The sequence below is a fragment of the Bufo bufo genome, chromosome 5 (genome assembly GCF_905171765.1).
Source record: "Bufo bufo chromosome 5, aBufBuf1.1, whole genome shotgun sequence".
NCBI lineage: Eukaryota > Metazoa > Chordata > Amphibia > Anura > Bufonidae > Bufo > Bufo bufo.
The window spans coordinates 251,525,285-251,546,065 of NC_053393.1; the positions used below are offsets into that span (position 1 = coordinate 251,525,285).

The 20,781-nt window shown below is 40.0% G+C and overlaps 1 protein-coding gene across 2 annotated transcripts in view; it reads left to right on the forward strand.

Moving 5' to 3' along the window:
* PKD1L1 (polycystin 1 like 1, transient receptor potential channel interacting) overlaps positions 1–20,781 on the forward strand; it is a 492,422-nt gene that overhangs the window by 135,969 nt on the left and 335,672 nt on the right. For both annotated transcript variants that reach the window (XM_040432599.1, XM_040432598.1), the window contains exons 13-19: positions 5,865–6,397; positions 7,850–8,181; positions 8,265–8,486; positions 8,575–8,694; positions 9,885–10,053; positions 17,224–17,463; positions 18,319–18,451. In XM_040432599.1, the coding sequence (XP_040288533.1) occupies positions 5,865–6,397; positions 7,850–8,181; positions 8,265–8,486; positions 8,575–8,694; positions 9,885–10,053; positions 17,224–17,463; positions 18,319–18,451 (1,749 nt within the window). The remainder of the gene's footprint in view (positions 1–5,864; positions 6,398–7,849; positions 8,182–8,264; positions 8,487–8,574; positions 8,695–9,884; positions 10,054–17,223; positions 17,464–18,318; positions 18,452–20,781) is intronic.

Genomic DNA, 20,781 nt, shown 5'->3' on the forward strand with positions numbered 1-20,781 from the left:
GAGGCAGATGTACATGAAAGCATAAAACCAGAGCAATAGTATTTGACACTATAAACATACTTATACTGTTTTTCATGTTTTGTACCCACTCCAATATGAAAAGCTGTGAAGGAGTATATTAGTGATGTGATATAACAGCCTGTGTGACACACAGAAAGTCAAGCTACCTGTACCAATGGATAGTGGTTTACAGCTGCATTCTTGTGCACTAAATGCTGCTTCCAGGCATTCCATATTATATAACATAAGATATGTATAATAGCTGGAAAGGAGGGTTAAAGAGCCTGGAAATATTGTCCATTTTTCAAATATCATATCCATCTGAAACATGTTTTAATGACTTAAAGCATACCCGACTTTTCAACAGACTCTTCATAAATCAATAGTATAGTGTGTGTACATGAGCTAAAACAGTATACCCTGTCATAATATGACTTGTATCCTTCATTTTTACCAGTTTTCTCCTGTGCATGCTATACATCTAGTTTGCAATTCTCCCACAGCTGGAGAATGAAGACTTCCATACACTGCACACTGAAAGTAGAAATATTCACTTTGCAACCCCATATCATAAAAGACATTATAGACATTATAGAGAAATGCTGTCCTGTTCAGATGTTAATAAATCACTTGACCCGAAATATAAACTGTGGGGGACATTTATCAAGACGCCGGTCTTGATTCCCTCTATGCTGCTGAAGTATGGGCCAAATTTTTAGAGAGGTGCTTCCCCACCTGCTCCCTGACATGCTACCTTTTCTTGTCACTTCTGAAAAGTCGAATATGGCAAAAAAATATGGGAAGGCTCTCATAGGATAGTATGATTATTAGAAAATATTTAAAAGTAAGACATCAATGGTTGTGCTCACCTTTTGGTGTTGTGCATACGCAGGCACAACACTCGTGAGGACAAGGGGTCGGTGCAGCCGGTATCTCTCAATCCTCGTAGGTGGAGTAGCCAGTTCTCCAGAGGAATGATATGAAACACAATTGGGGGTGTGTGTACTGTGACAGTACACAAAAAGTGATACCTTCTGGCGCAAAGACACGACCTCAGTAGATATGTATAGGATCTTTTATTAATAAATGACAACTCGTTTCGGAGTCAATGTACTCCATTTTCAAATCTAAAAAATCACAAAGTTAATAAAAAGGAAAAATTGGTAACCAAAAAGGAAGATATGTAGAAAAAAGTTGTATATAACAATACATAAATACGTAATTAAAAGGATTTAAAAGTATATAGATACATATCGCAGTATGGAGGAGGAGAATAAATAATTAAAATGCTGTCAATAAAATACTATATGTCCAGATATGATAAAAGATAATATAATATATTCAAATGTTTTATATTATATTCTCTTTTATCATATCTGACCATATTATAGTATTTTATTGACAGCATTTTAATTATTTATTCTCCTCCTCCATACTGCGATATGTATCTATATACTTTTAAATCCTTTTAATTACGCATTTATGTATTGTTATATACAACTTTTTTCATACATATCTTCCTTTTTGGTTATTAATTTTTCCTTTTTATTAACTTTGTGATTTTTTTTTTGATTTTTTTTGATTTTCTACATACCTTCCTTTTTGGTTACCAATTTTTCCTTTTTATTAACTTTCAGATTTTTTAGACTTGGGAGTACTGAGGTTGTGTCTTTGCACCAGAAGGTATTACTTTTTGTGTACTGTCACATAACACACACCCCCAATTGTGTTTCATATCATTCCTCTGGAAAACTGGCTACTACCCCCCCCCCCCCCCCAATTGTACATCTGAAAAGTGGCCTGAAGGGAGGAAATGTCCCGCATTTTGCCACACAAATGGAACCTATTTATGCCATCCCATCTCCATATATTTCTGTTGATTTGTAATTAATACTTCTGTGAGCTGCTCCATTTTGAGAAGGATTCAGCATACATTTTTAGAGAAGAAGTTAGTTTAGGAAGTGGGAGTGGGAGGGACATCTGATTAAAGGAGAACAAGACATTTTTCTCTGCTAAGATATGTTACAAAGTTTCTTATAGTCCCTTGTGCTATTAATTTATACAAAGTTGTGTGAAAGGTTAGTGTCCATTTAAGAGTTTTTGAAATTAAAGGGGTTTTCCGGTACTTAGATATTGATGGCCTATCCTCAATATCACATCAGTGGGGGCCGACACCTGGCACTTCCATCAGCTGTTTCAGGTAGCCGTCAAAACTGCAAACTATACAGTGAATGGAACAGGAAGTACACGGTTCTGTTCACTGTATAGTGGCCTTGTTGGCGTAGTTCAATTCAACTCAACTCTATGGAAGCTAGTCTGCAGAATGCCAGCGCCAAATACGACATAGTGGACAGAGTACGTCTTGGGCAACCCCTTTAAGCAAATGATATAGTTGATTTCCTAAAAATAACAATTATATAATGGAATAGAGTCTCCCTCAGTCCACCAGTGTAGACATTCTATATTCCTAATATCATTCTTTCACCTGATCTTCTTAGATTATGCAATATTTTGTTTTGAACAAAGGTAAGCTGTAATAAATTATGACATATTGCTTTTACTAGACCTCTACTAACTCAAAAATTGCGCTCAAAGTATCAAGGATTTTGTCTTGAGAAATTGGCATTGGTTATGTTGGTGTATGAGTACTGTAGTAACAAAATAGGCAGAGAAATTATGAATGGACTGGGATGTAATGGAAAATAATGCCAGATCCTGTACAGCAGGGATGGTCAACCTGCGGCCCTCCATTTGTTGCAAAACTACAACTCCCAGAATGCCCTAATAGCTGTAGGCTGTCCAGGCATGCTGGGAGTTTTAGTTTTGCAACAGTTGGGCATCGCTGCTGTACAGTATACTGTATCCTTTAGATTGTGAAACTACTGAATGTGTTGGTCAGCGGGCCCTGGTTCACATGCACATCTGGACCCAGGAGCATCATGCTATATGTATGCCTATGTGTGAAATAAACACTCTATAAAGAAGTCTATCTGTATATATACAGTACAGACCAAAAGTTTGGACACACCTTCTCATTCAAAGAATTTTCTTTCTTTTCATGACTATGAAAATTGTAGATTCACACTGAAGGCATCAAAACTATGAACAACACATGTGGAATTATATACATAACAAACAAGTGTGAAACAACTGAAAATATGTCATTTTCTAGGTTCTTCAAAGTAGCCACCTTTTGCCTTGATTACTGCTTTGCACACTCTTGGCATTCTCTTAATGAGCTTCAAGAGGTAGTCCCCTGAAATGGTTTTCACTTCACAGGTGTGCCCTGTCAGGTTTAATAAGTGGGATTTCTTGCCTTATAAATGGGGCTGGGACCATCAGTTGCGTTGAGAAGTCAGGTGGATACACAGCTGATAGTCCTACTGAATAGACTGTTAGAATTGGTATTATGGCAAGAAAAAAGCAGCTAAGTAAAGAAAAACGAGTGGCCATCATTACTTTAAGAAATGAAGGTCAGTCAGTCAGCCGAAAAATTGGGAAAACTTTGAAAATAAGGGCTATTTGACCATGAAGGAGAGTGATGGGGTGCTGCGCCAGATGACCTGGCCTCCACAGTCACCGGACCTGAACCCAATCGAGATGGTTTGGGGTGAGCTGGACCGCAGAGTGAAGGCAAAAGGGCCAACAAGTGCTAAGCATCTCTGGGAACTCCTTCAAGACTGTTGGAAGACCATTTCAGGGGACTACCTCTTGAAGCTCATCAAGAGAATGCCAAGAGTGTGCAAAGCAGTAATCAAAGCAAAAGGTGGCTACTTTGAAGAACCTAGAATATGACATATTTTCAGTTGTTTCACACTTGTTTGTTATGTATATAATTCCACATGTGTTAATTCATAGTTTTGATGCCTTCATAGTCATGAAAAGAAAGAAAACTCTTTGAATGAGAAGGTGTGTCCAAACTTTTGGTCTGTACTGTGTGTGTGTGTATATATATATATATATATATATATATATATATATATCCCCACTGCTCAAAAAAATAAAGGGAACACTTAAACAACACAATGTAACTCCAAGTCAATCACACTTCTGCAAAATCAAACTGTCCACTTAGGAAGCAACACTGAGTGACAATCAATTTCACATGCTGTTGTGAAAATGGGATAGACAACAGGTGGAAATTATAGGCAATTAGCAAGACACCCCCAATAAAGGAGTGGTTCTGCAGGTGGTGAAGACAGACCACTTCTCAGTTCCTATGCTTCCTGGCTGATGTTTTGGTCACTTTTGAATGCTGGCGGTGCTTTCACTCTAGTGGTAGCATGAGACTGAGTCTACAACCCACACAAGTGGCTCAGGTAGTGCAGCTTATCCAGGATGGCACATCAATGCGAGCTGTGGCAAGAAGGTTTGCTGTGTCTGTCAGCGTAGTGTCCAGAGCATGGAGGCGCTACCAGGAGACAGGCCAGTACATCAGGAGATGTGGAGGAGGCCGTAGGAGGGCAACAACCCAGCAGCAGGACCGCTACCTCCGCCTTTGTGCAAGGAGGAACAGGAGGAGCACTGCCAGAGCCCTGCAAAATGACCTCCAGCAGGCCACAAATGTGCATGTGTCTGCTCAAACGGTCAGAAACAGACTCCATGAGGGTGATATGAGGGCCCAACGTCCACAGGTGGAGGTTGTGCTTACAGCCCAACACCGTGCAGAACGTTTGGCATTTGCCAGAGAACACCAAGATTGGCAGATTCGCCACTGGCCCCCTGTGCTCTTCACAGATGAAAGCAGGTTCACACTGAGCACATGTGACAGACGTGACAGAGTCTGGAGACGCCGTGGAGAACGTTCTGCTGCCTGCAACATCCTCCAGCATGACCGGTTTGGCATTGGGTCAGTAATGGTGTGGGGTGGCATTTCTTTGGAGGGCCGCACAGCCCTCCATGTGCTCGCCAGAGGTAGCCTGACTGCCATTAGGTACCGAGATGAGATCCTCAGACCCCTTGTGAGACCATATGCTGGTGCGGTTGGCCCTGGGTTCCTCCTAATGCAAGACAATGCTAGACCTCATGTGGCTGGAGTGTGTCAGCAGTTCCTGCAAGACGAAGGCATTGATGCTATGGACTGGCCCGCCCGTTCCCCAGACCTGAATCCAATTGAGCACATCTGGGACATCATGTCTCGCTCTATCCACCAACGTCACGTTGCACCACAGACTGTCCAGGAGTTGGCAGATGCTTTAGTCCAGGTCTGGGAGGAGATCCCTCAGGAGACCGTCCGCCACCTCATCAGGAGCATGCACAGGCGTTGTAAGGAGGTCATACAGGCACGTGGAGGCCACACACACTACTGAGCCTCATTTTGACTTGTTTTAAGGACATTACATCAAAGTTGGATCAGCCTGTAGTGTGTTTTTCCACTTTAATTTTGAGTGTGACTCCAAATCCAGACCTCCATGGGTTGAAAAATTTGATTTCCATTTTTTTATTTTTGTGTGATTTTGTTGTCAGCACATTCAACTATGTAAAGAACAAAGTATTTCAGAAGAATATTTAATTAATTCAGATCTAGGATGTGTTATTTTTGTGTTCCCTTTATTTTTTTGAGCAGTGTATATATATATATATATATATATATATATATATATATATATATATATATATATATATTCACAGGCAATTTAATATTACTTGTAGAAAAAGTGTATGTTATAAAGAGTATATAGGAGTTTTTATTATTTATAACTTCTTCTCTCTGAGGTACACATTTTTTATAATTTAGCATGTTCTTGGTAATTTCCGAAGGAAAGAAGTGAAACTAATTTAAGGCAAAACAGATATTTCCATCTTATTTAGCTAGGACTAGATTTATAATGATTAATATTTTTGTTCTTTATTTTTAAATTCAGTTGACTCTAGATATTGAAGCTCCTTGTTCTTTGACTGTGAAAATTGAAGTTGAAAACCATGCAGGATGCCTCTCAGCAAGCATGAAAACGGTTGTCCAATACCCCATATTTGATGTTACAGTGACTTTACAGGAGGCCTTTGTGGGCCATTTTACCAGATTCATTGTTACTGTGGAGCCCTTCCAGCAGTATGCAGTGCTAATGAATTTTGGAGATGGTGAAAGCATCCAGGTCCAATCACAAGAAATGGCTAAGGGCTGCTTGGATAAGCAACATTTCTGCTCTGTTTTTATTCACCTCCACAGATATAGTCACATGGCGGTCTACAATGTGTCAGTGGAGGTCTCCAATTTAGTCAGCACAGTTAGGAAGAAGGCAGAAGCTATGATAGAAGAAGCTATTGAGATTATATTGTTCACTCCACCTATAATAAAAGTAGGCGACTTCATCAATGCTACTTTATCTCTGAATTCAAGGGCCTTATATTTATGGACTGTCTATAGTCCATTAAATAACCATTCTCTCCTGGGAAGGTAAGAAGATGAATACATTTGAAAGTGATCATAAGTGTATAAAATGGAGTCTCATGTGCAGTAAGTGTTATCTGTACCTCAGTAAAGTTAAGGCCCTATTACACGGGCAGATTATCTTTAAGATGATAGCTAATAAGCGTTCGTATGAACGCTCGTTAGTGATCATCTGGCAGTGTAATACTGCCACACGAGCGTTGGCTCGTTCATCGGGTAATTGGGATCTTCTAACATTTAAAAAAATCCTGGTTTGCCAAATCGGGCCGTGTAAAAGGCACTCTGCTGCCGGCAAACAATGACACAGTATAGCGATGAGCGATGCATTAGTGATCACTCGTCCTTATACTGAGGACGAGATTGCTGCATATAATAGCAGCGGTCTCCTCTTCTAGCGAGCTTCGCTCCCTACAATCTCCTGCTCTATCTGCCAGTGTAATAGGGCACTTAAACCATCCTGTAATAGTTTAAACTTTTTTCAGTCTGGCAGAAAAAGATAACCTTATTTTTATTAGGTTACTTTCACATTAGCGTTTTCAATTCCGCTATTGAGATCCGTCATAGGATCTCAATAGCGGAAGAAAAAGCTTCAGTTTTGTCCCTATTCATTGTCAATGGGGACAAAACTGAACTAAACAAAACTGAGTGCACCAAAATGCATTCCTTCCATTTGGTTGCGCTCCCATCACGGACAGAATAACGCTGCAAGCAGCGGCTTTCTGTCCGCGATGTGGTGCTGAGCAAAACGGATCCGTCCTGACACACCATCTAAGTCAGTGGTGACGGATCCGTTTTCTCTGACACAAGAGAAAACAGATCCGTCCCCCATTGATTTTTAGTGGTGTTCATGACGGCTATAGAAGACATAATACAACCGGATCATGACGTATGCATTTGGTTGTATTATGGTAACGTAAGTGTTTTAACAGATCCGTGATTGATCCGCAAAAACGCTAATGTGAAAGTAGCCTAACAGAAAAAGATGTAATGAATGATTAAATGAATAATAAAGTACTTATCTCCCATAACACTTGTTTTACTGAAAACGGATTTATCTCACCTCCTCTATAAACATGTTTTGTTCACAGAGGAGAGGGAAAAAGCTGTTGCCACATCTCTCTGGAGGTGACATATGTCAACCAGGGAAAATGAATCCTACATGTTCAAATTCAGCTTGCTGGCCTATCTTTGTTTCCCCTGACATTTGTCATTAGATAAGAGCCATTAGGATTCCATGCACAACAGGTTGCCGATCATGTTGATCCCAAAAACAAAAATTTAAAGTAAAATAAATAAACTTTTTTTGTAGAATCCTTATTGTTCTACATATAAAATTTACTGCCTAATTATTCAGACAAATACAGATATCAAAACTATTGATATTTGAATATAATTAATTATGATGTGAAAGTTCTGGATTTGCATTTTATTCATGTATGCTTCCATTTTGTTTTTCAGCTCTCTAAGTGTAATTACAAATGTTTCTGGGACGCATTACATAACTGCATCAGGAAATAGTAGCCCATGGACCCAGTCACCTGGCAAACATATTAAAGTCTTAGATGCCATAGACAATGTCACAGTCTTTATTGCGACTGGAATTGATTATGCTAATCTTGTAGAAAATGCTAATGGGTCTTACTCAACGGAACTCATAGAGTTTAAAGCACTTACTGATACTGAGGCCAATTTCATATTTGATTTTGGTGATGGGACCCACATTGTGCCTGTTAATGGAAGTGTGGAGGAATCTGGATATGGTGCCTCTGCTTTTCACAGATACAGTAAAGGTAACGTTCGGCATACTGCTGAAATACTGTATATCATACTAAATTACTCTGGGTGTTTATATTATTATTATTATCTCTTCTAGCTGGTGATTACATTATTAAAGTGATGGCATATAATGAGCTGTTTAATGCCACAGATGAGATTGCGTCTTACTGTGTACTGGAAGCTCCAGCAGGTTTGTCAATAGTGATGAATTCCAATAGTGTATATAAAGATGACACCATATTATTCAGCGCTACACTCAGTAGGGGCACAAATGTGTTATATCTGTGGAATTTAGGTGATCAAACAACCTATAACAAAGGTAAGTTTCCACATATCATTTCTCCGGTTTATAAATTATTTAATTTGATTCACTTTTTGCGTTAAAATATTTTCTCTCATTTCTTCAGGGCCAGAGATTAATGCAACATTTTCCAGGATATCATTTTATAATCTAACCGTCACTGCTTGCAATAAAGTGGGAATACAAAAAGCTTGGAAAGTTGTTAATGTTTTGCCAAGGAAGAAATGTATGTATTGTAAATATATTTGTTTTATTTTTATTGTGTACATTTTATTGATGTATGCAAGAAATAAAGAAATGTCTAATCTTGCCCCTAACTCTAGGAAGTCATATAGATTGTAATATCTCTCTGTCTATCTCTATTTGTCTGTCTGTCTACAGCAGGGACCAGCAACCTCCGGCACTCCAGCTGTTCTGCAACTACAACTCCCAGAATCCTCCTTTTACTTATGTGGGAGTTACAAGAACAGCCAAGTTTGTGTGCATACTGGGAGTTGTAGTTTCACAGCAACTGGAGTGCCGAAGGTTGCTGATCCCTGGTCTACAGTATCTATCTATCTATCTATCTATCTATCTATCTCACAATATATTTATTTAAACGGCAAACACATTTTGGCATGTCATAGATCACTGGAATAAAGGGGCAGAGGACCTTACTTTTGTGCTTTACCCATTGCTTGCTAATCAACTTCATTGATTTCTCCTAGGAGAGTCAGTGTTATGCCTCATTCACACATCAATGTTTGGTCAGTGATTTCCATCATTGATTTTGAGGCAAAACCAGGTGCGGCTCTAAACACAACAGGTGCAGATCTTTCCCTTATACCTTATGTCTGTGGAGGCTCCACTCCTGGTTTTGGCCCATAGTCACTGATGGTAATCACTGACCAAAACACTGACGTGTGAATGAGGCTTTAATGGTGTATAAACCACAGAGTCTGTACAGAGCTCCACAGTAAATGCGGAAGGGAGACACTACTGAGCCCTTCTTGACCCAGAAGTCTAACAGCACCCCTGATGTCAGGCCATGCCACTTTCATTCTGTGCCACACCACTAAGCACAACAGTAACAACAGTCACCAATCTAACACATTTTCCCTACATTTACAAACATGCTTTCATGGTGCTGCACTGGTACTGTATCTAATGACTTGAAGAAATGCATAACTCATTTGAGGGCGTGGTATACAGTTTCTCTATTGTTCTCATGCTGATACACAGTAGTTGCCTATGAGGTACAGTGGTCATCTGATCAGAATAAACTGGCAAATAAGGAACTAATGATAGCACACTGTTTCTGTTTCTTTAGGAGAATATATGCAGATTGGGAAAAAAATTTACTAATAGTGATATTATACAAAAGATATTTACATATTGTAAACGATAATAACATGATATTTGCAAACTGTTTTTCAGCTATATACATTTATACTAATGGGACAATTTTCTCAACGGAAACATACATCACGTTTACAGCAAAGATAGAGGAGACTGGACCATTGGAGTTTATCTGGCACTTTGGAGACAGATCACCTGAAAGAACAGTCCGAAGAACTATAACTAAAAGATTCACTGTACCAAACAGGCATGTAACACATTGGCCTATATATTATGCATAAGTAATCATAGTCATGTTTAGTGTTGAGCAAATCGAAGTATCCAAAGTGGACTTTGATTCGAATTTCAGGGAAAATTCGATTCGCTGGAAAGCCGAATTTATTTGTGCTTTGTGGTAACAAAGTAATTTTCAAATGGCAGTAAAAAGTAAAAAAAAAATCATACCCATCTCAACCTTTTCACTGCGAAGAACCCGCTGCCATCTTGATTGAAGATCCCACGCAAAATCTCATGCGAGGTGATGTATGACGTCACCACACAGAATCAAGATGGCTGCGGCAACCACTTTGCACTCAAATGGATAAGGTGAGTATTTTATGATTAACCCCTGAATGCCCTAATTTTTCATCGCAGGTGGCGCAATCAGTGATGAACGCGGCATCTGAGGGGTTCAATGAAGGTATAATCGGCATTTCCCATCATTGTGTCCACTACTTACAAAGAAATGTGCTTCGTGACTAAGTAATTTGTCACGAAGCAAATTTCTTTGTGAAATTCAGCGAAGCAGCCGAATGGAATTTTTGTAATCTTGGCTCATCTCTAGTCATGTTATTTAAAATGAAATAAACATTCATTCTATCACAAATGGTCTGGAGATTCTAGTTTTCCAACATTGGACTATTTTAGCAGATGGTCTTGTGGCTTGGTGTCCCCTAAAGTACTGCTATGCAATGAACTGGGCATTTTAAGTTAAGTATTTTTTCAATATACATGCAAATTGAATTTTTTTATTTAAAATAATAACGTGCAGGGGCGTGGCCTTCTGCCAGCATGAACGCGCACACTTGAGAGCTGCTCCGTTCCCCGCACAGAATCCTGCAATATACTGGCATACTAGCCACTTCAAACACAGAGTGACAAGTGCACAGAGGGAAAAGGGGACCTGGGAAGTCGGCGATGGGCTCCAGCAAGGCACAGTCAGCGGCTGAAAAGCTAAAAGAATATGTGAGGCAGGATCCTAAAAATGGCGCCGCCGCTCCTGCTACACCGCGGGCGGCAGTCACGCGAGGTCAAACAGTGCAGCAGTCAGAGGCAGAAGGTACGGGGGAGCCTGAGATAACCTTAAAAACTGTCTCTCATCAACTTCTTACAGCGATATCCACATGTCAGACCTCACTCACCTGCAAAATCGAGGAGGTGAAGGTGGACCTGGGCCTGCTGAGGCAAGACGTGCAGCAGCTCAGGGAGCGGGTGCGTCACACAGAAGACAGGGTCTCGGCTTTAGAAGACCACACTAGACCACTTGTTGTGAAAGTGCATGATGTGGAAAGGTCTGTGAGCCTATGGCAACAAAAGTGTGATGACCTTGAGAACGGAGCCAGGCGCAACAATGTCAGGATCCTGGGATTACCAGGGAGAGCGGAAGGCTCGGATCCGGCTACATTCCTGGAACTTTAGTTTAAGGCGCAATTTCCTGAAGCGCCATTTTCTGCCACCTACGCTGTTGAAAGAGCGCATCAAGTTCCTGCCAGGAATCCCCCTCCAGGGGCACCTCCAAGACCCCTTTTGGCGCGGATGCTTAACTGGAAAGATAGAGATCTCATCCTGAGTCAAGCAAGAAACAAGCGTGACATCAAACATGAAAACGCGAATATATCGCTATTTCCCGATTTTTCGGCTGAGCTGCAAAAGAAGAGGGCCACCTTTATTTCAGTCAAGAGACAACTACGTGATTTAAACCTACAATACTCCATGGCTTATCCGGTGCGTCTTCGGTTGGTAGATGGCGAAAAGACCGTATTCTTCGTTGATCCAAAGGAAGCGGAGGAATGGATCTCTAAGAGACCAAGTCGCCTAGGACCTCATTGATGCTACCGTCTTCGCAGATGTCGCAAGTATCATGATCACACTGTTAGGCCCCTTTCACACGGGCGAGTATTCCGCGCGGATGCGATGCGTGAGTTGAACGCATTGCACCCGCACTGAATCATGACCCATTCATTTCTATGGGGCTGTGCACACGAGCGGTGATTTTCACGCATCACTTGTGCGTTGCGTGAAAATCGCAGCATGTTCCTCTTTGTGCGTTTTTCACGTAACTCAGGCCCCATAGAAATGAATGGGGTTGCGTGAAAATCGCAAGCATCCGCAAGTAAGTGCGGATGCGGTGCGATTTTCACGCACGGTTGCTAGGTGACGATCGGGATGGGGACCCGATCAATATTATTTCCCATTATAACATGGTTATAAGGGAAAATAATAGCATTCTGAATACAGAATGCATAGTAAAATATGGCTGGAGGGGTTAAAATATATATTTTTTTAAATGTAACTCACCTTAATCCACTTGTTCGCGCAGCCAGCATCTCTTCTGTCTTTAACTGTGAGCAATAGGACCTTTGATGACGTCACTACGCTTATCACATGATCCATCACCATGGTGATGGATCATGCGCTGGACCATGTGATGAACGCAGTGGCTCAATGCGTAAAGAACTAGAATTACATACTAATTGTAAGGAGGCTTAAGTCTGATCCCTCTGAGGCGAATAGACAAGAATGGATGCTTAAAGGTAGGCTTTATATGATGCATCTCAGGGAAAATAATAACGTGCTTTTTTTTGTGTGATAATGTCTTTATTTACAGCAGACCTCTGCTATAGAAACATATGCTTCATGGTTGTCACTGTGTTAGCGCCAATTTAACCCCTTCCCGACCTATGACGTACTATTACGTCATGGGAACCACTGCGTTCCCGCAATTTGACGTAATAGTAAGTCATAGTGATTGCGTGGGCATCGGAGCGGTGCGCGCGCGATCACTGCAGGGGCCCGGCAGTCCATGGTAGCCGGGCCCCTGTTGTATCCACCGGCATCACTGTAAAAGCTGATGCCGGCGGATTAACCCCTTCTATGCCGCGGTCCGCACTGACCGCGACTAAGGAAAGGGTTTGTGTCAGGTGAGTGATCACATTGAGTCCCCGCGCTGCTGTGGCGGGGACCCGATGTGTCACAAGGCAGCCCGATGCCGTGCAGAGGCTGCCCAATGCCTTGCACGGCATCGGGAACTGCCTTCTACGGATGCCGAGGAGATCCAGACTCAGTGTCATACACTAGCAGGCAATGCAATACAATACAGATGTATTGTAATGCATTGCAGAGGTGATCAGACCCCCAAAAGTGAACATCATAAATAAAGTAAAGAAAAAGTTAAAAAAGTGTTTTTAATAAAATTTATAAAGTAATTAAATGAATAAAGTAAAAAAGAAAAAACGCCCCTTTCCCCTTATTTTATAATAAAAAACAAACAAAACCCACACATATTAGATATCTGCCCGTCCGTAATGACCGGCTCTATAAATATATCACATGATCCACCCTGTCCTATAAACACAGTAAAAAATAAAAATAAAAACGGTGTAAAAAAAAAGCCATTTTTGTCACCTTACATCACAAAAAGTGCAACACCAAGCGATCAAAAAGGAGTATGTCCCAGAAAATGGTATCAATAAAACCGTCACCTCATCCCGCAAAACATGAGCCCCTACCTAAGACAATTGCCCAAAAAATAAAAAAAACTATAGCTCTCAGAACATGGAGACACTAAAACATAATTTCTTTTGTTTCAAAACTGCTATTATTGTGCTAAAGTGAATTTTTTAAAAAAAAAAGTATGTATATTAGGTATCGCCACGTCCGTAACAGCCAGCTCTGTAAAAATATCGCATGACCTAACCACTCAGGTGAACACCGTAAAAAACAAACAAAAAAAAATCAACTGTGTAAAAAAAAAAAAAGCAATTTTTGTCACATTACATCACAAAAATTGCAACAGCAAATGATCAAAAAGGTGTATGCCCCCCAAGATAGTACAAATCAGACCATCACCTCATCCCGCAAAAAATTAGACCTACCTAAGAGAATCGGTCAAAAAATAAAAAAGCTATGTCTCTCAGACTATGGATACACTAAAATATCACTATTTCGGTTTCAAAAATGCTATTATTGTGTAAAACTTAAATAAATAAGTTACCTTACGTAATATAAAGCAATTAAAAATCATATGTGCCCCAAAATAGTACCAATAAAACTGGCACCTTATCCCGTAGTTACCAAAATGTGGTCACTTTTTTGAGTTTCTACTGTACTCAGGGGGGCTTCAAATGGGACATGGCATCTAAAAACCAGTTCAGCTAAATCTGCCTTCCAAAAACCATATGGCGTTCCTTTCCTACTGCGCCCTGCCGTGTGCCTGTACAGCAGTTTACGAGCACATGTGGGGTGTCTCTATAAACCGCCTTGCTTTGCTACAGTAAAAAAATTATTAAAATGTAAAATCTGCCAAAAAAGTGAAATTCTGAAATGTCATCTCCATTTTCCATTAATTCTTGTGGAACACCTAAAGGGTTAACAAAGTTTGTAAAATCAGTGTTGTATACCTTGAGGGGTGTAGTTTCAAAAATGAGGTCATTTTTGGGTGGTTTCTATTATGTAAGCCTCACAAAGTGACTTTAGACCGGAACTGGTCCTTAAAAAGTGGGTTTTGGAAATTTTCCGAAAAATTTCAAGATTTGCTTCCAAACTTCTAAGCCTTCTAATGTCCCCCAAAAATAAAATGTCATTTTCAAAATGATCCAAACATGAAGTAGACGTATAGGGAATGTAAAGTAATTACTATTTTTGGAGGTATTACTATCTATTATAAAAGAAGAGAAATAGAAATTTGGAAATTTTTCTAAATATTTGGTAAATTTGGTATTTTTTTAATGAATAAAAATGATTTTTTTTTACTCATTTTTACCACTGTCATGAAGTACGATATGTGACGAGAAAACAATCTCAGAATGGCCTGTATAAGTAAAAGCGTTTTAAAGTTATTAACACATAAAGTGAACACATGTCAGATTTGCAAAAAATGGCTTGGGCAGAAAGGTGAAAACAGGCCCGGCGTTGAAGGGGTTAAACAAGTTTGTAGTAGTTAATATAGGCCTCTGCATATTTATTTACATATATATACAAACCGGATTCCAAAAAAGTTGGGACACTAAACAAATTGTGAATAAAAACTGAATGCCATGATGTGGAGATGGCAAATGTCAATATTTTATTTGTAATAGAACGTAGATGACAGATCAAACGTTTAATCCGAGTAAATGTATCATTTTAAAGGAAAAATACGTTGATTCAAAATTTCACGGTATCAACAAATCCCAAAAAAGTTGGGACAAATAGCAATAAGAGGCTGGAAAAATTAAATTTGAGCATAACGAAGAGCTGGAAGACCAATTAACACTAATTAGGTCAATTGGCAACATGATTGGGTATAAAAAGAGCTTCTCAGAGTGGCAGTGTCTCTCAGAAGCCAAGATGGGTAGAGGATCACCAATTCCCACAATATTGCACAGAAAGATAGTGGAGCAATATCAGAAAGGTGTTACCCAGCGAAAAATTGCAAAGACTTTGCATTTATCATCATCAACTGTGCATAACATCATCCGAAGATTCTGAGAATCTGGAACAATCTCTGTGCGTAAGGGTCAAGGCCGTAAAACCATACTGGATGCCCGTGATCTCCGGGCCCTTAAACGACACTGCACCACAAACAGGAATGCTACTTTAAAGGAAATAACAGAATGGGCTCAGGAATACTTCCAGAAACCATTGTCAGTGAACACAATCCACCGTGCCATCCGCCGTTGCCACCTGAAACTCTACAGTGCAAAGAAGAATCCATTTCTAAGCAAGATCCACAAGCTCAGGCGTTTTCACTGGGCCAGGGATCATTTAAAATGGAGTGTGGCAAAATGGTTCTGTGGTCAGACGAGTCACGATTCGAAGTTCTTTTTGGAAATCTGGGACGCCATGTCATCCGGACCAAAGAGGACAAGGACAACCCAAGTTGTTATCAACGCTCAGTTCAGAAGCCTGCATCTCTGATGGTATGGGGTTGCATGAGTGCGTGTGGCATGGGCAGCTTGCATGTCTGGAAAGGCACCATCAATGCAGAAAAATATATTCAGGTTCTAGAACAACATATGCTCCCATCCAGACGTCATCTCTTTCAGGGAAGACCCTGCATTTTTCAACAAGATAATGCCAGACCACATTCTGCATCAATAACAACATCATGGCTGCGTAGGAGAAGGATCCGGGTACTGAAATGGCCAGTCTGCAGTCCAGACCTTTCACCTATAGAGAATATTTGGCGCATCATAAAGAGGAAGGTGCAACAAAGAAGGCCCAAGACAATTGAACAGTTAGAGGCCTGTATTAGACAAGAATGGGAGAGCATTCCTATTTCTAAATTTGAGAAACTGGTCTCCTTGGTCCCCAGACGTCTGTTGAGTGTTGTAAGAAGAAGGGGAGATGCCACACAGTGGTGAAAATGGCCTTGTCCCAACTTTTTTGGGATTTGTTGACACCATGAAATTCTGATTCAACATATTTTTCCCTTAAAGTGGTACATTTTCTCAGTTTAAACTTTTGTTCCGTGATTTATGTTCTATTCTGAATAAAATATTAGAAGTTGGCACCTCCACATCATTGCATTCAGTTTTTATTCACGATTTATATAGTGTCCCAACTTTTTTGGAATCCGGTTTGTATAATTAAATAGATATTATGGTTTCAGCAAATTAAAGATATTGTATAATCAAAAATTATTTAGTTTCCTGACATGCTTTCTGTATAGTCAAGCATATTCAATAATCTGGCACCTTGTTTGTACTGATGATGCTAACCTACGGAAGACTCTTTGCGGTACCATAAGTAGTAAAGACCCTTAAAGAAAGTGGCATTGTCTCACATCACATCTGATCATTGTTCTGTTTTCACATTCTACACCATAAAAGTGATATGTGGATGTGAATTCAATAGTGGATATACCATATATGCAACCTGATATATGGGTCCACTGCCTCCTTAAAAGTAACTTCCTACTGTCTATTAGATTTCAAGGGAATGAGCTCATAATTACCTGTGGATTGTTTGAGCCCCATAATTAGTTATTGGAAAGCAAAGGGCCTATAAAATATTATTGCACAGGGGCCCCTGCAGCCTGTGTCCGGAGCTGCACAGATTTATTAATTATTCATGTCTTGTATCAGTGACAATGATGTTAAATGTATGCTCATACTAAAATGCTGAATATTTTTCTGAAACAAAATACATAATTAATGTGTTTGTTTCCTTTAACCAGATATGATGTTACCGTTAAGGCTTCAAATCAACGTATCTCCTTCACATCTGATACGCACACTATATTTGTGCAGAGAAAAGTAATTCCGAATCGTCTTGTTGCTAGTTCCTCAGTACTGATGAACTCTAGTTCGAACTTTAATTGCAGAATCAATTCGGGAACAAATGTTAGTTATTTTTGGAATTTTGGAGATGGTATAGAAAGACTTGGAAATAACAATGATACACATGTATACATAAGGTAAGCATAGCTTTTACAACTGATTGTATTCCTCTGTGTCTATACAGTATCTGCTGTGCCTACTATTTATATTTTGCACACAAGCACTTCTGCCTAAAACTCTGTTACTCCTCCGTTCTTATAGCATATCATTCATATTTAACCATGAATCTCTCTTTTGTGGGTTTCTCTATTAAATGTCAGTGTCTTACACTACTGTACATTAGATGGGAACTTGAGGCCTCTATATTTGTGTCCTCAAAATCAAAAACAATAGGGGGTGCTCCCTCGTGAAATACCTTAGGGTTCCCAGATAAGGACTCAAGGTGAGAATACTTTATCGAATAATGTTGTGCAAATCCAGGCACAACACTAGGAAATGGCGGGGTCTCTCCTGTAGAGAGGATAGGTCAGGCTGCTGCACTTGTTCGCTGGGATCCTCCAGATGGAATCCAGAATATACATAGGAACATGTTCACTCAACAAGGAGCAGAAAAAGAAAAACAAAAGAGCGCTGCTCTGCTATGTATAAAATTATTTATTAAAAACATACATAAAACACTATAAATACATTTATTTATAGTGTTTATGTATGTTTTTAATAAATAAGGTGTTTGCGTATGTTTTTTATAAATAATTTTATAGATAGCATAGCAACGTGCTTTTGTTTTCCTTTTTCTGCTCCTTGTTGAGTGAACATGTTCCTATATTTGTGTCTTGTCCCCACATATTTTTCTCTTGCTCCTGCCACCCAAATAATAAGTCAAACATGAATTTGGGCTTTTCAAATTCATCATCAAGACACTGATCAATATGAACATTTTAGGGTATGTGTAAGTAATTAACTTATGAAAACTAACTCTTGTTTTATTTTAGAGAAGGAGAGTACACAGTGAAAGTTTTAGTTTTTAACAATGTTAGCTCTGCGTTCTTGACCAAGCAAATATTTGTTGTAAAGGAGCATTGTCAACCCCCACCAGTAAAAAATATGGGACCACCAAAAATACAGGTTTGATTTTATTTTTTATTCAGCTTTAATCCTTAGTTCTCTTAAATGAAAATGCAGCAAAATTTTGTATATCATTATTAATGTAATAATGCATTTGTATATGTTAGTGTAGATGACATATAAATGTAAAGTGCAATTCCCAGTAAATTGACAAGAGTTATTTAATGTACAAAGAAAATTAATTCTTCAAGGTATTGAAAAGCTGCTCCTGACAGAAAACTGCTCTGCCCAGCATGCCACTCAAGGATGGAAAAGTGACTCACATTGACACTGCAATGTTTCTCTGAAAATTCATTTATAAACCTCTAGACATTTTTGAATGGATTTAAAGCTGTCTGCAATAAACGTCCATCTGGTTACCACAATCTGGGAGTGTGTCCCTGCACAGTCTGACATTGGCAGCACTGACTGGATAGTGTCAGACTTTGCTGGGACAAACCCCCAACTGGTAACACAGATATGAGTAGCACAACATAGAGTCATAAGAATACATACCGAATTATCATTACATGAAGAATGCAACTAGTTACTAAAACAGATATGTCAGGAAATGTTAAATGACTCTAGTAGCTTTTATTTTATGAATTATGAAAATGTATTCACTGCAAAAAATGCAGTACTAAATATTAACATTGAGGCATATAACTATAGAACAAGTTCTGTTCTATGATCACATTAGAATTCTTAAACTGCTGAAACATGGAGGGAGACATACTTATTTGTGAATACTGGTGTACTGCACTGTAGTGTTCAATATATTCTAAAACATGACACACACTTGTTGAGAATACGACATACCGTATAATCAGGGGCGGACATATAGCCTGTGCAGCTGGTTCAGCTGCAGAAGGGCCCAGAGAGGGAGGGGGGTCATTCCCAGTGCCAGCTGAGGTGTTTTTTTTAAATTTATTTTATTATTTTTGTCCCTCCATTCCTCTGCCAGGGTAACCTGGTCGCCTTGGGTTGGAGGGGGCGTTTGGGGGGGCTCTGATTAGGACTTACTTTGTATCTGCTGTAGGTTCTGCCTATACTCCATAGCTGAAGGACCTGAGATGACATCATAGTCATGTGATCTTTTCAGCACTGGAAGTGGTGGTAGGACCTGTGATGAGGTCACCATCATGTGACCAGTGCAGAAAAAGGCAGCACTCAGCAGTGGAGACCAGTGACGCCATGGAATGAATGTAAGTGCCAGAGAAATGTTGGGAGATGTGGTTCTTCAGTATTATACCTCCTCTCTGCTTAGTGGGAGGGAAATATGTTATTTAACTGGGACTGTATGTTAAAGGGGCTGAAGGGGGGGATGGGTGTTAGTTACATGGAACTGTATGTTAATAAAGATTGGGGGGAGATGACTAGTGTTATTTACATGGGACTGGATATTATAGAAGACTGGAGGGTAAGGAGTAATGTTATTTACATGGGACTATGTGTTGGAGGGGCTGAAGGAGGGGATTTAAGTTATTTACATGGGACTATATGTTATAGAAGACTGTAAGGAAGAGAAGTTATTTACATGGGACTGTATCATATAGAAGACTGGTGGGAGAAGACTGGTGTTATTTACATGGGACTGCATGGTGTAGAAGACTGGAAGGAGAGGAGTGATTTTATTTACATGTGACTGTATTGTATAGAAGACTGTAGGGAGAAGACAGGCAATATAATATATGGGGGCACGACAGAGAAGATTATAACTCCAGGGGGTACTGCAGGGGGCATTATAATTACAGGGGGCACTGCAGGTAACATTATAAATACTGTGGGCAGTGGTGGTGGGCATTACTACTGAGGGCTCCATAAGAGTGCCTTATAGATTGGCCTTATTTCTATTAGGGGTGCCTTTTTAGTACTGAGGGCACTGTAGGGGTACTATGGTTGGGGGGCCATTTCCCCTAGCAGTGAGCCCGATGACGTCACCGACACTAATGGACGGGCTTTAGAGCTGTCTTAGCCTGTAAAGCCACCCATCAGTGCCTGTGACATCACCGGGAACATTGCTAGGGTTATAAACAAAACAGCCCTTGCCCTATGCTTTACAGCACAGGCCAAGGGAGAGCATCAGAGTATGAAATGTCAGAGGGGCTGAGGGGGGAGAGTTAAAGGGCATCTGTCAGCAGTTTTGAACCTATGAAACTGGCTTACCTGTTACATGTGCGCTTGGCAGCTGAAGACATCTGCGTTGGTCCCATGTTCATATGTGCCCACATTGCTAAATAAAATGATGTTTTAATTTATGCAAATTAGCCTCTAGGAGAAACAGGGGCGTTGCCATTACACCTAGAGGCTCCAGATTCTTTGCAACTGCGGCTCCCTGTCTACTTTGACAG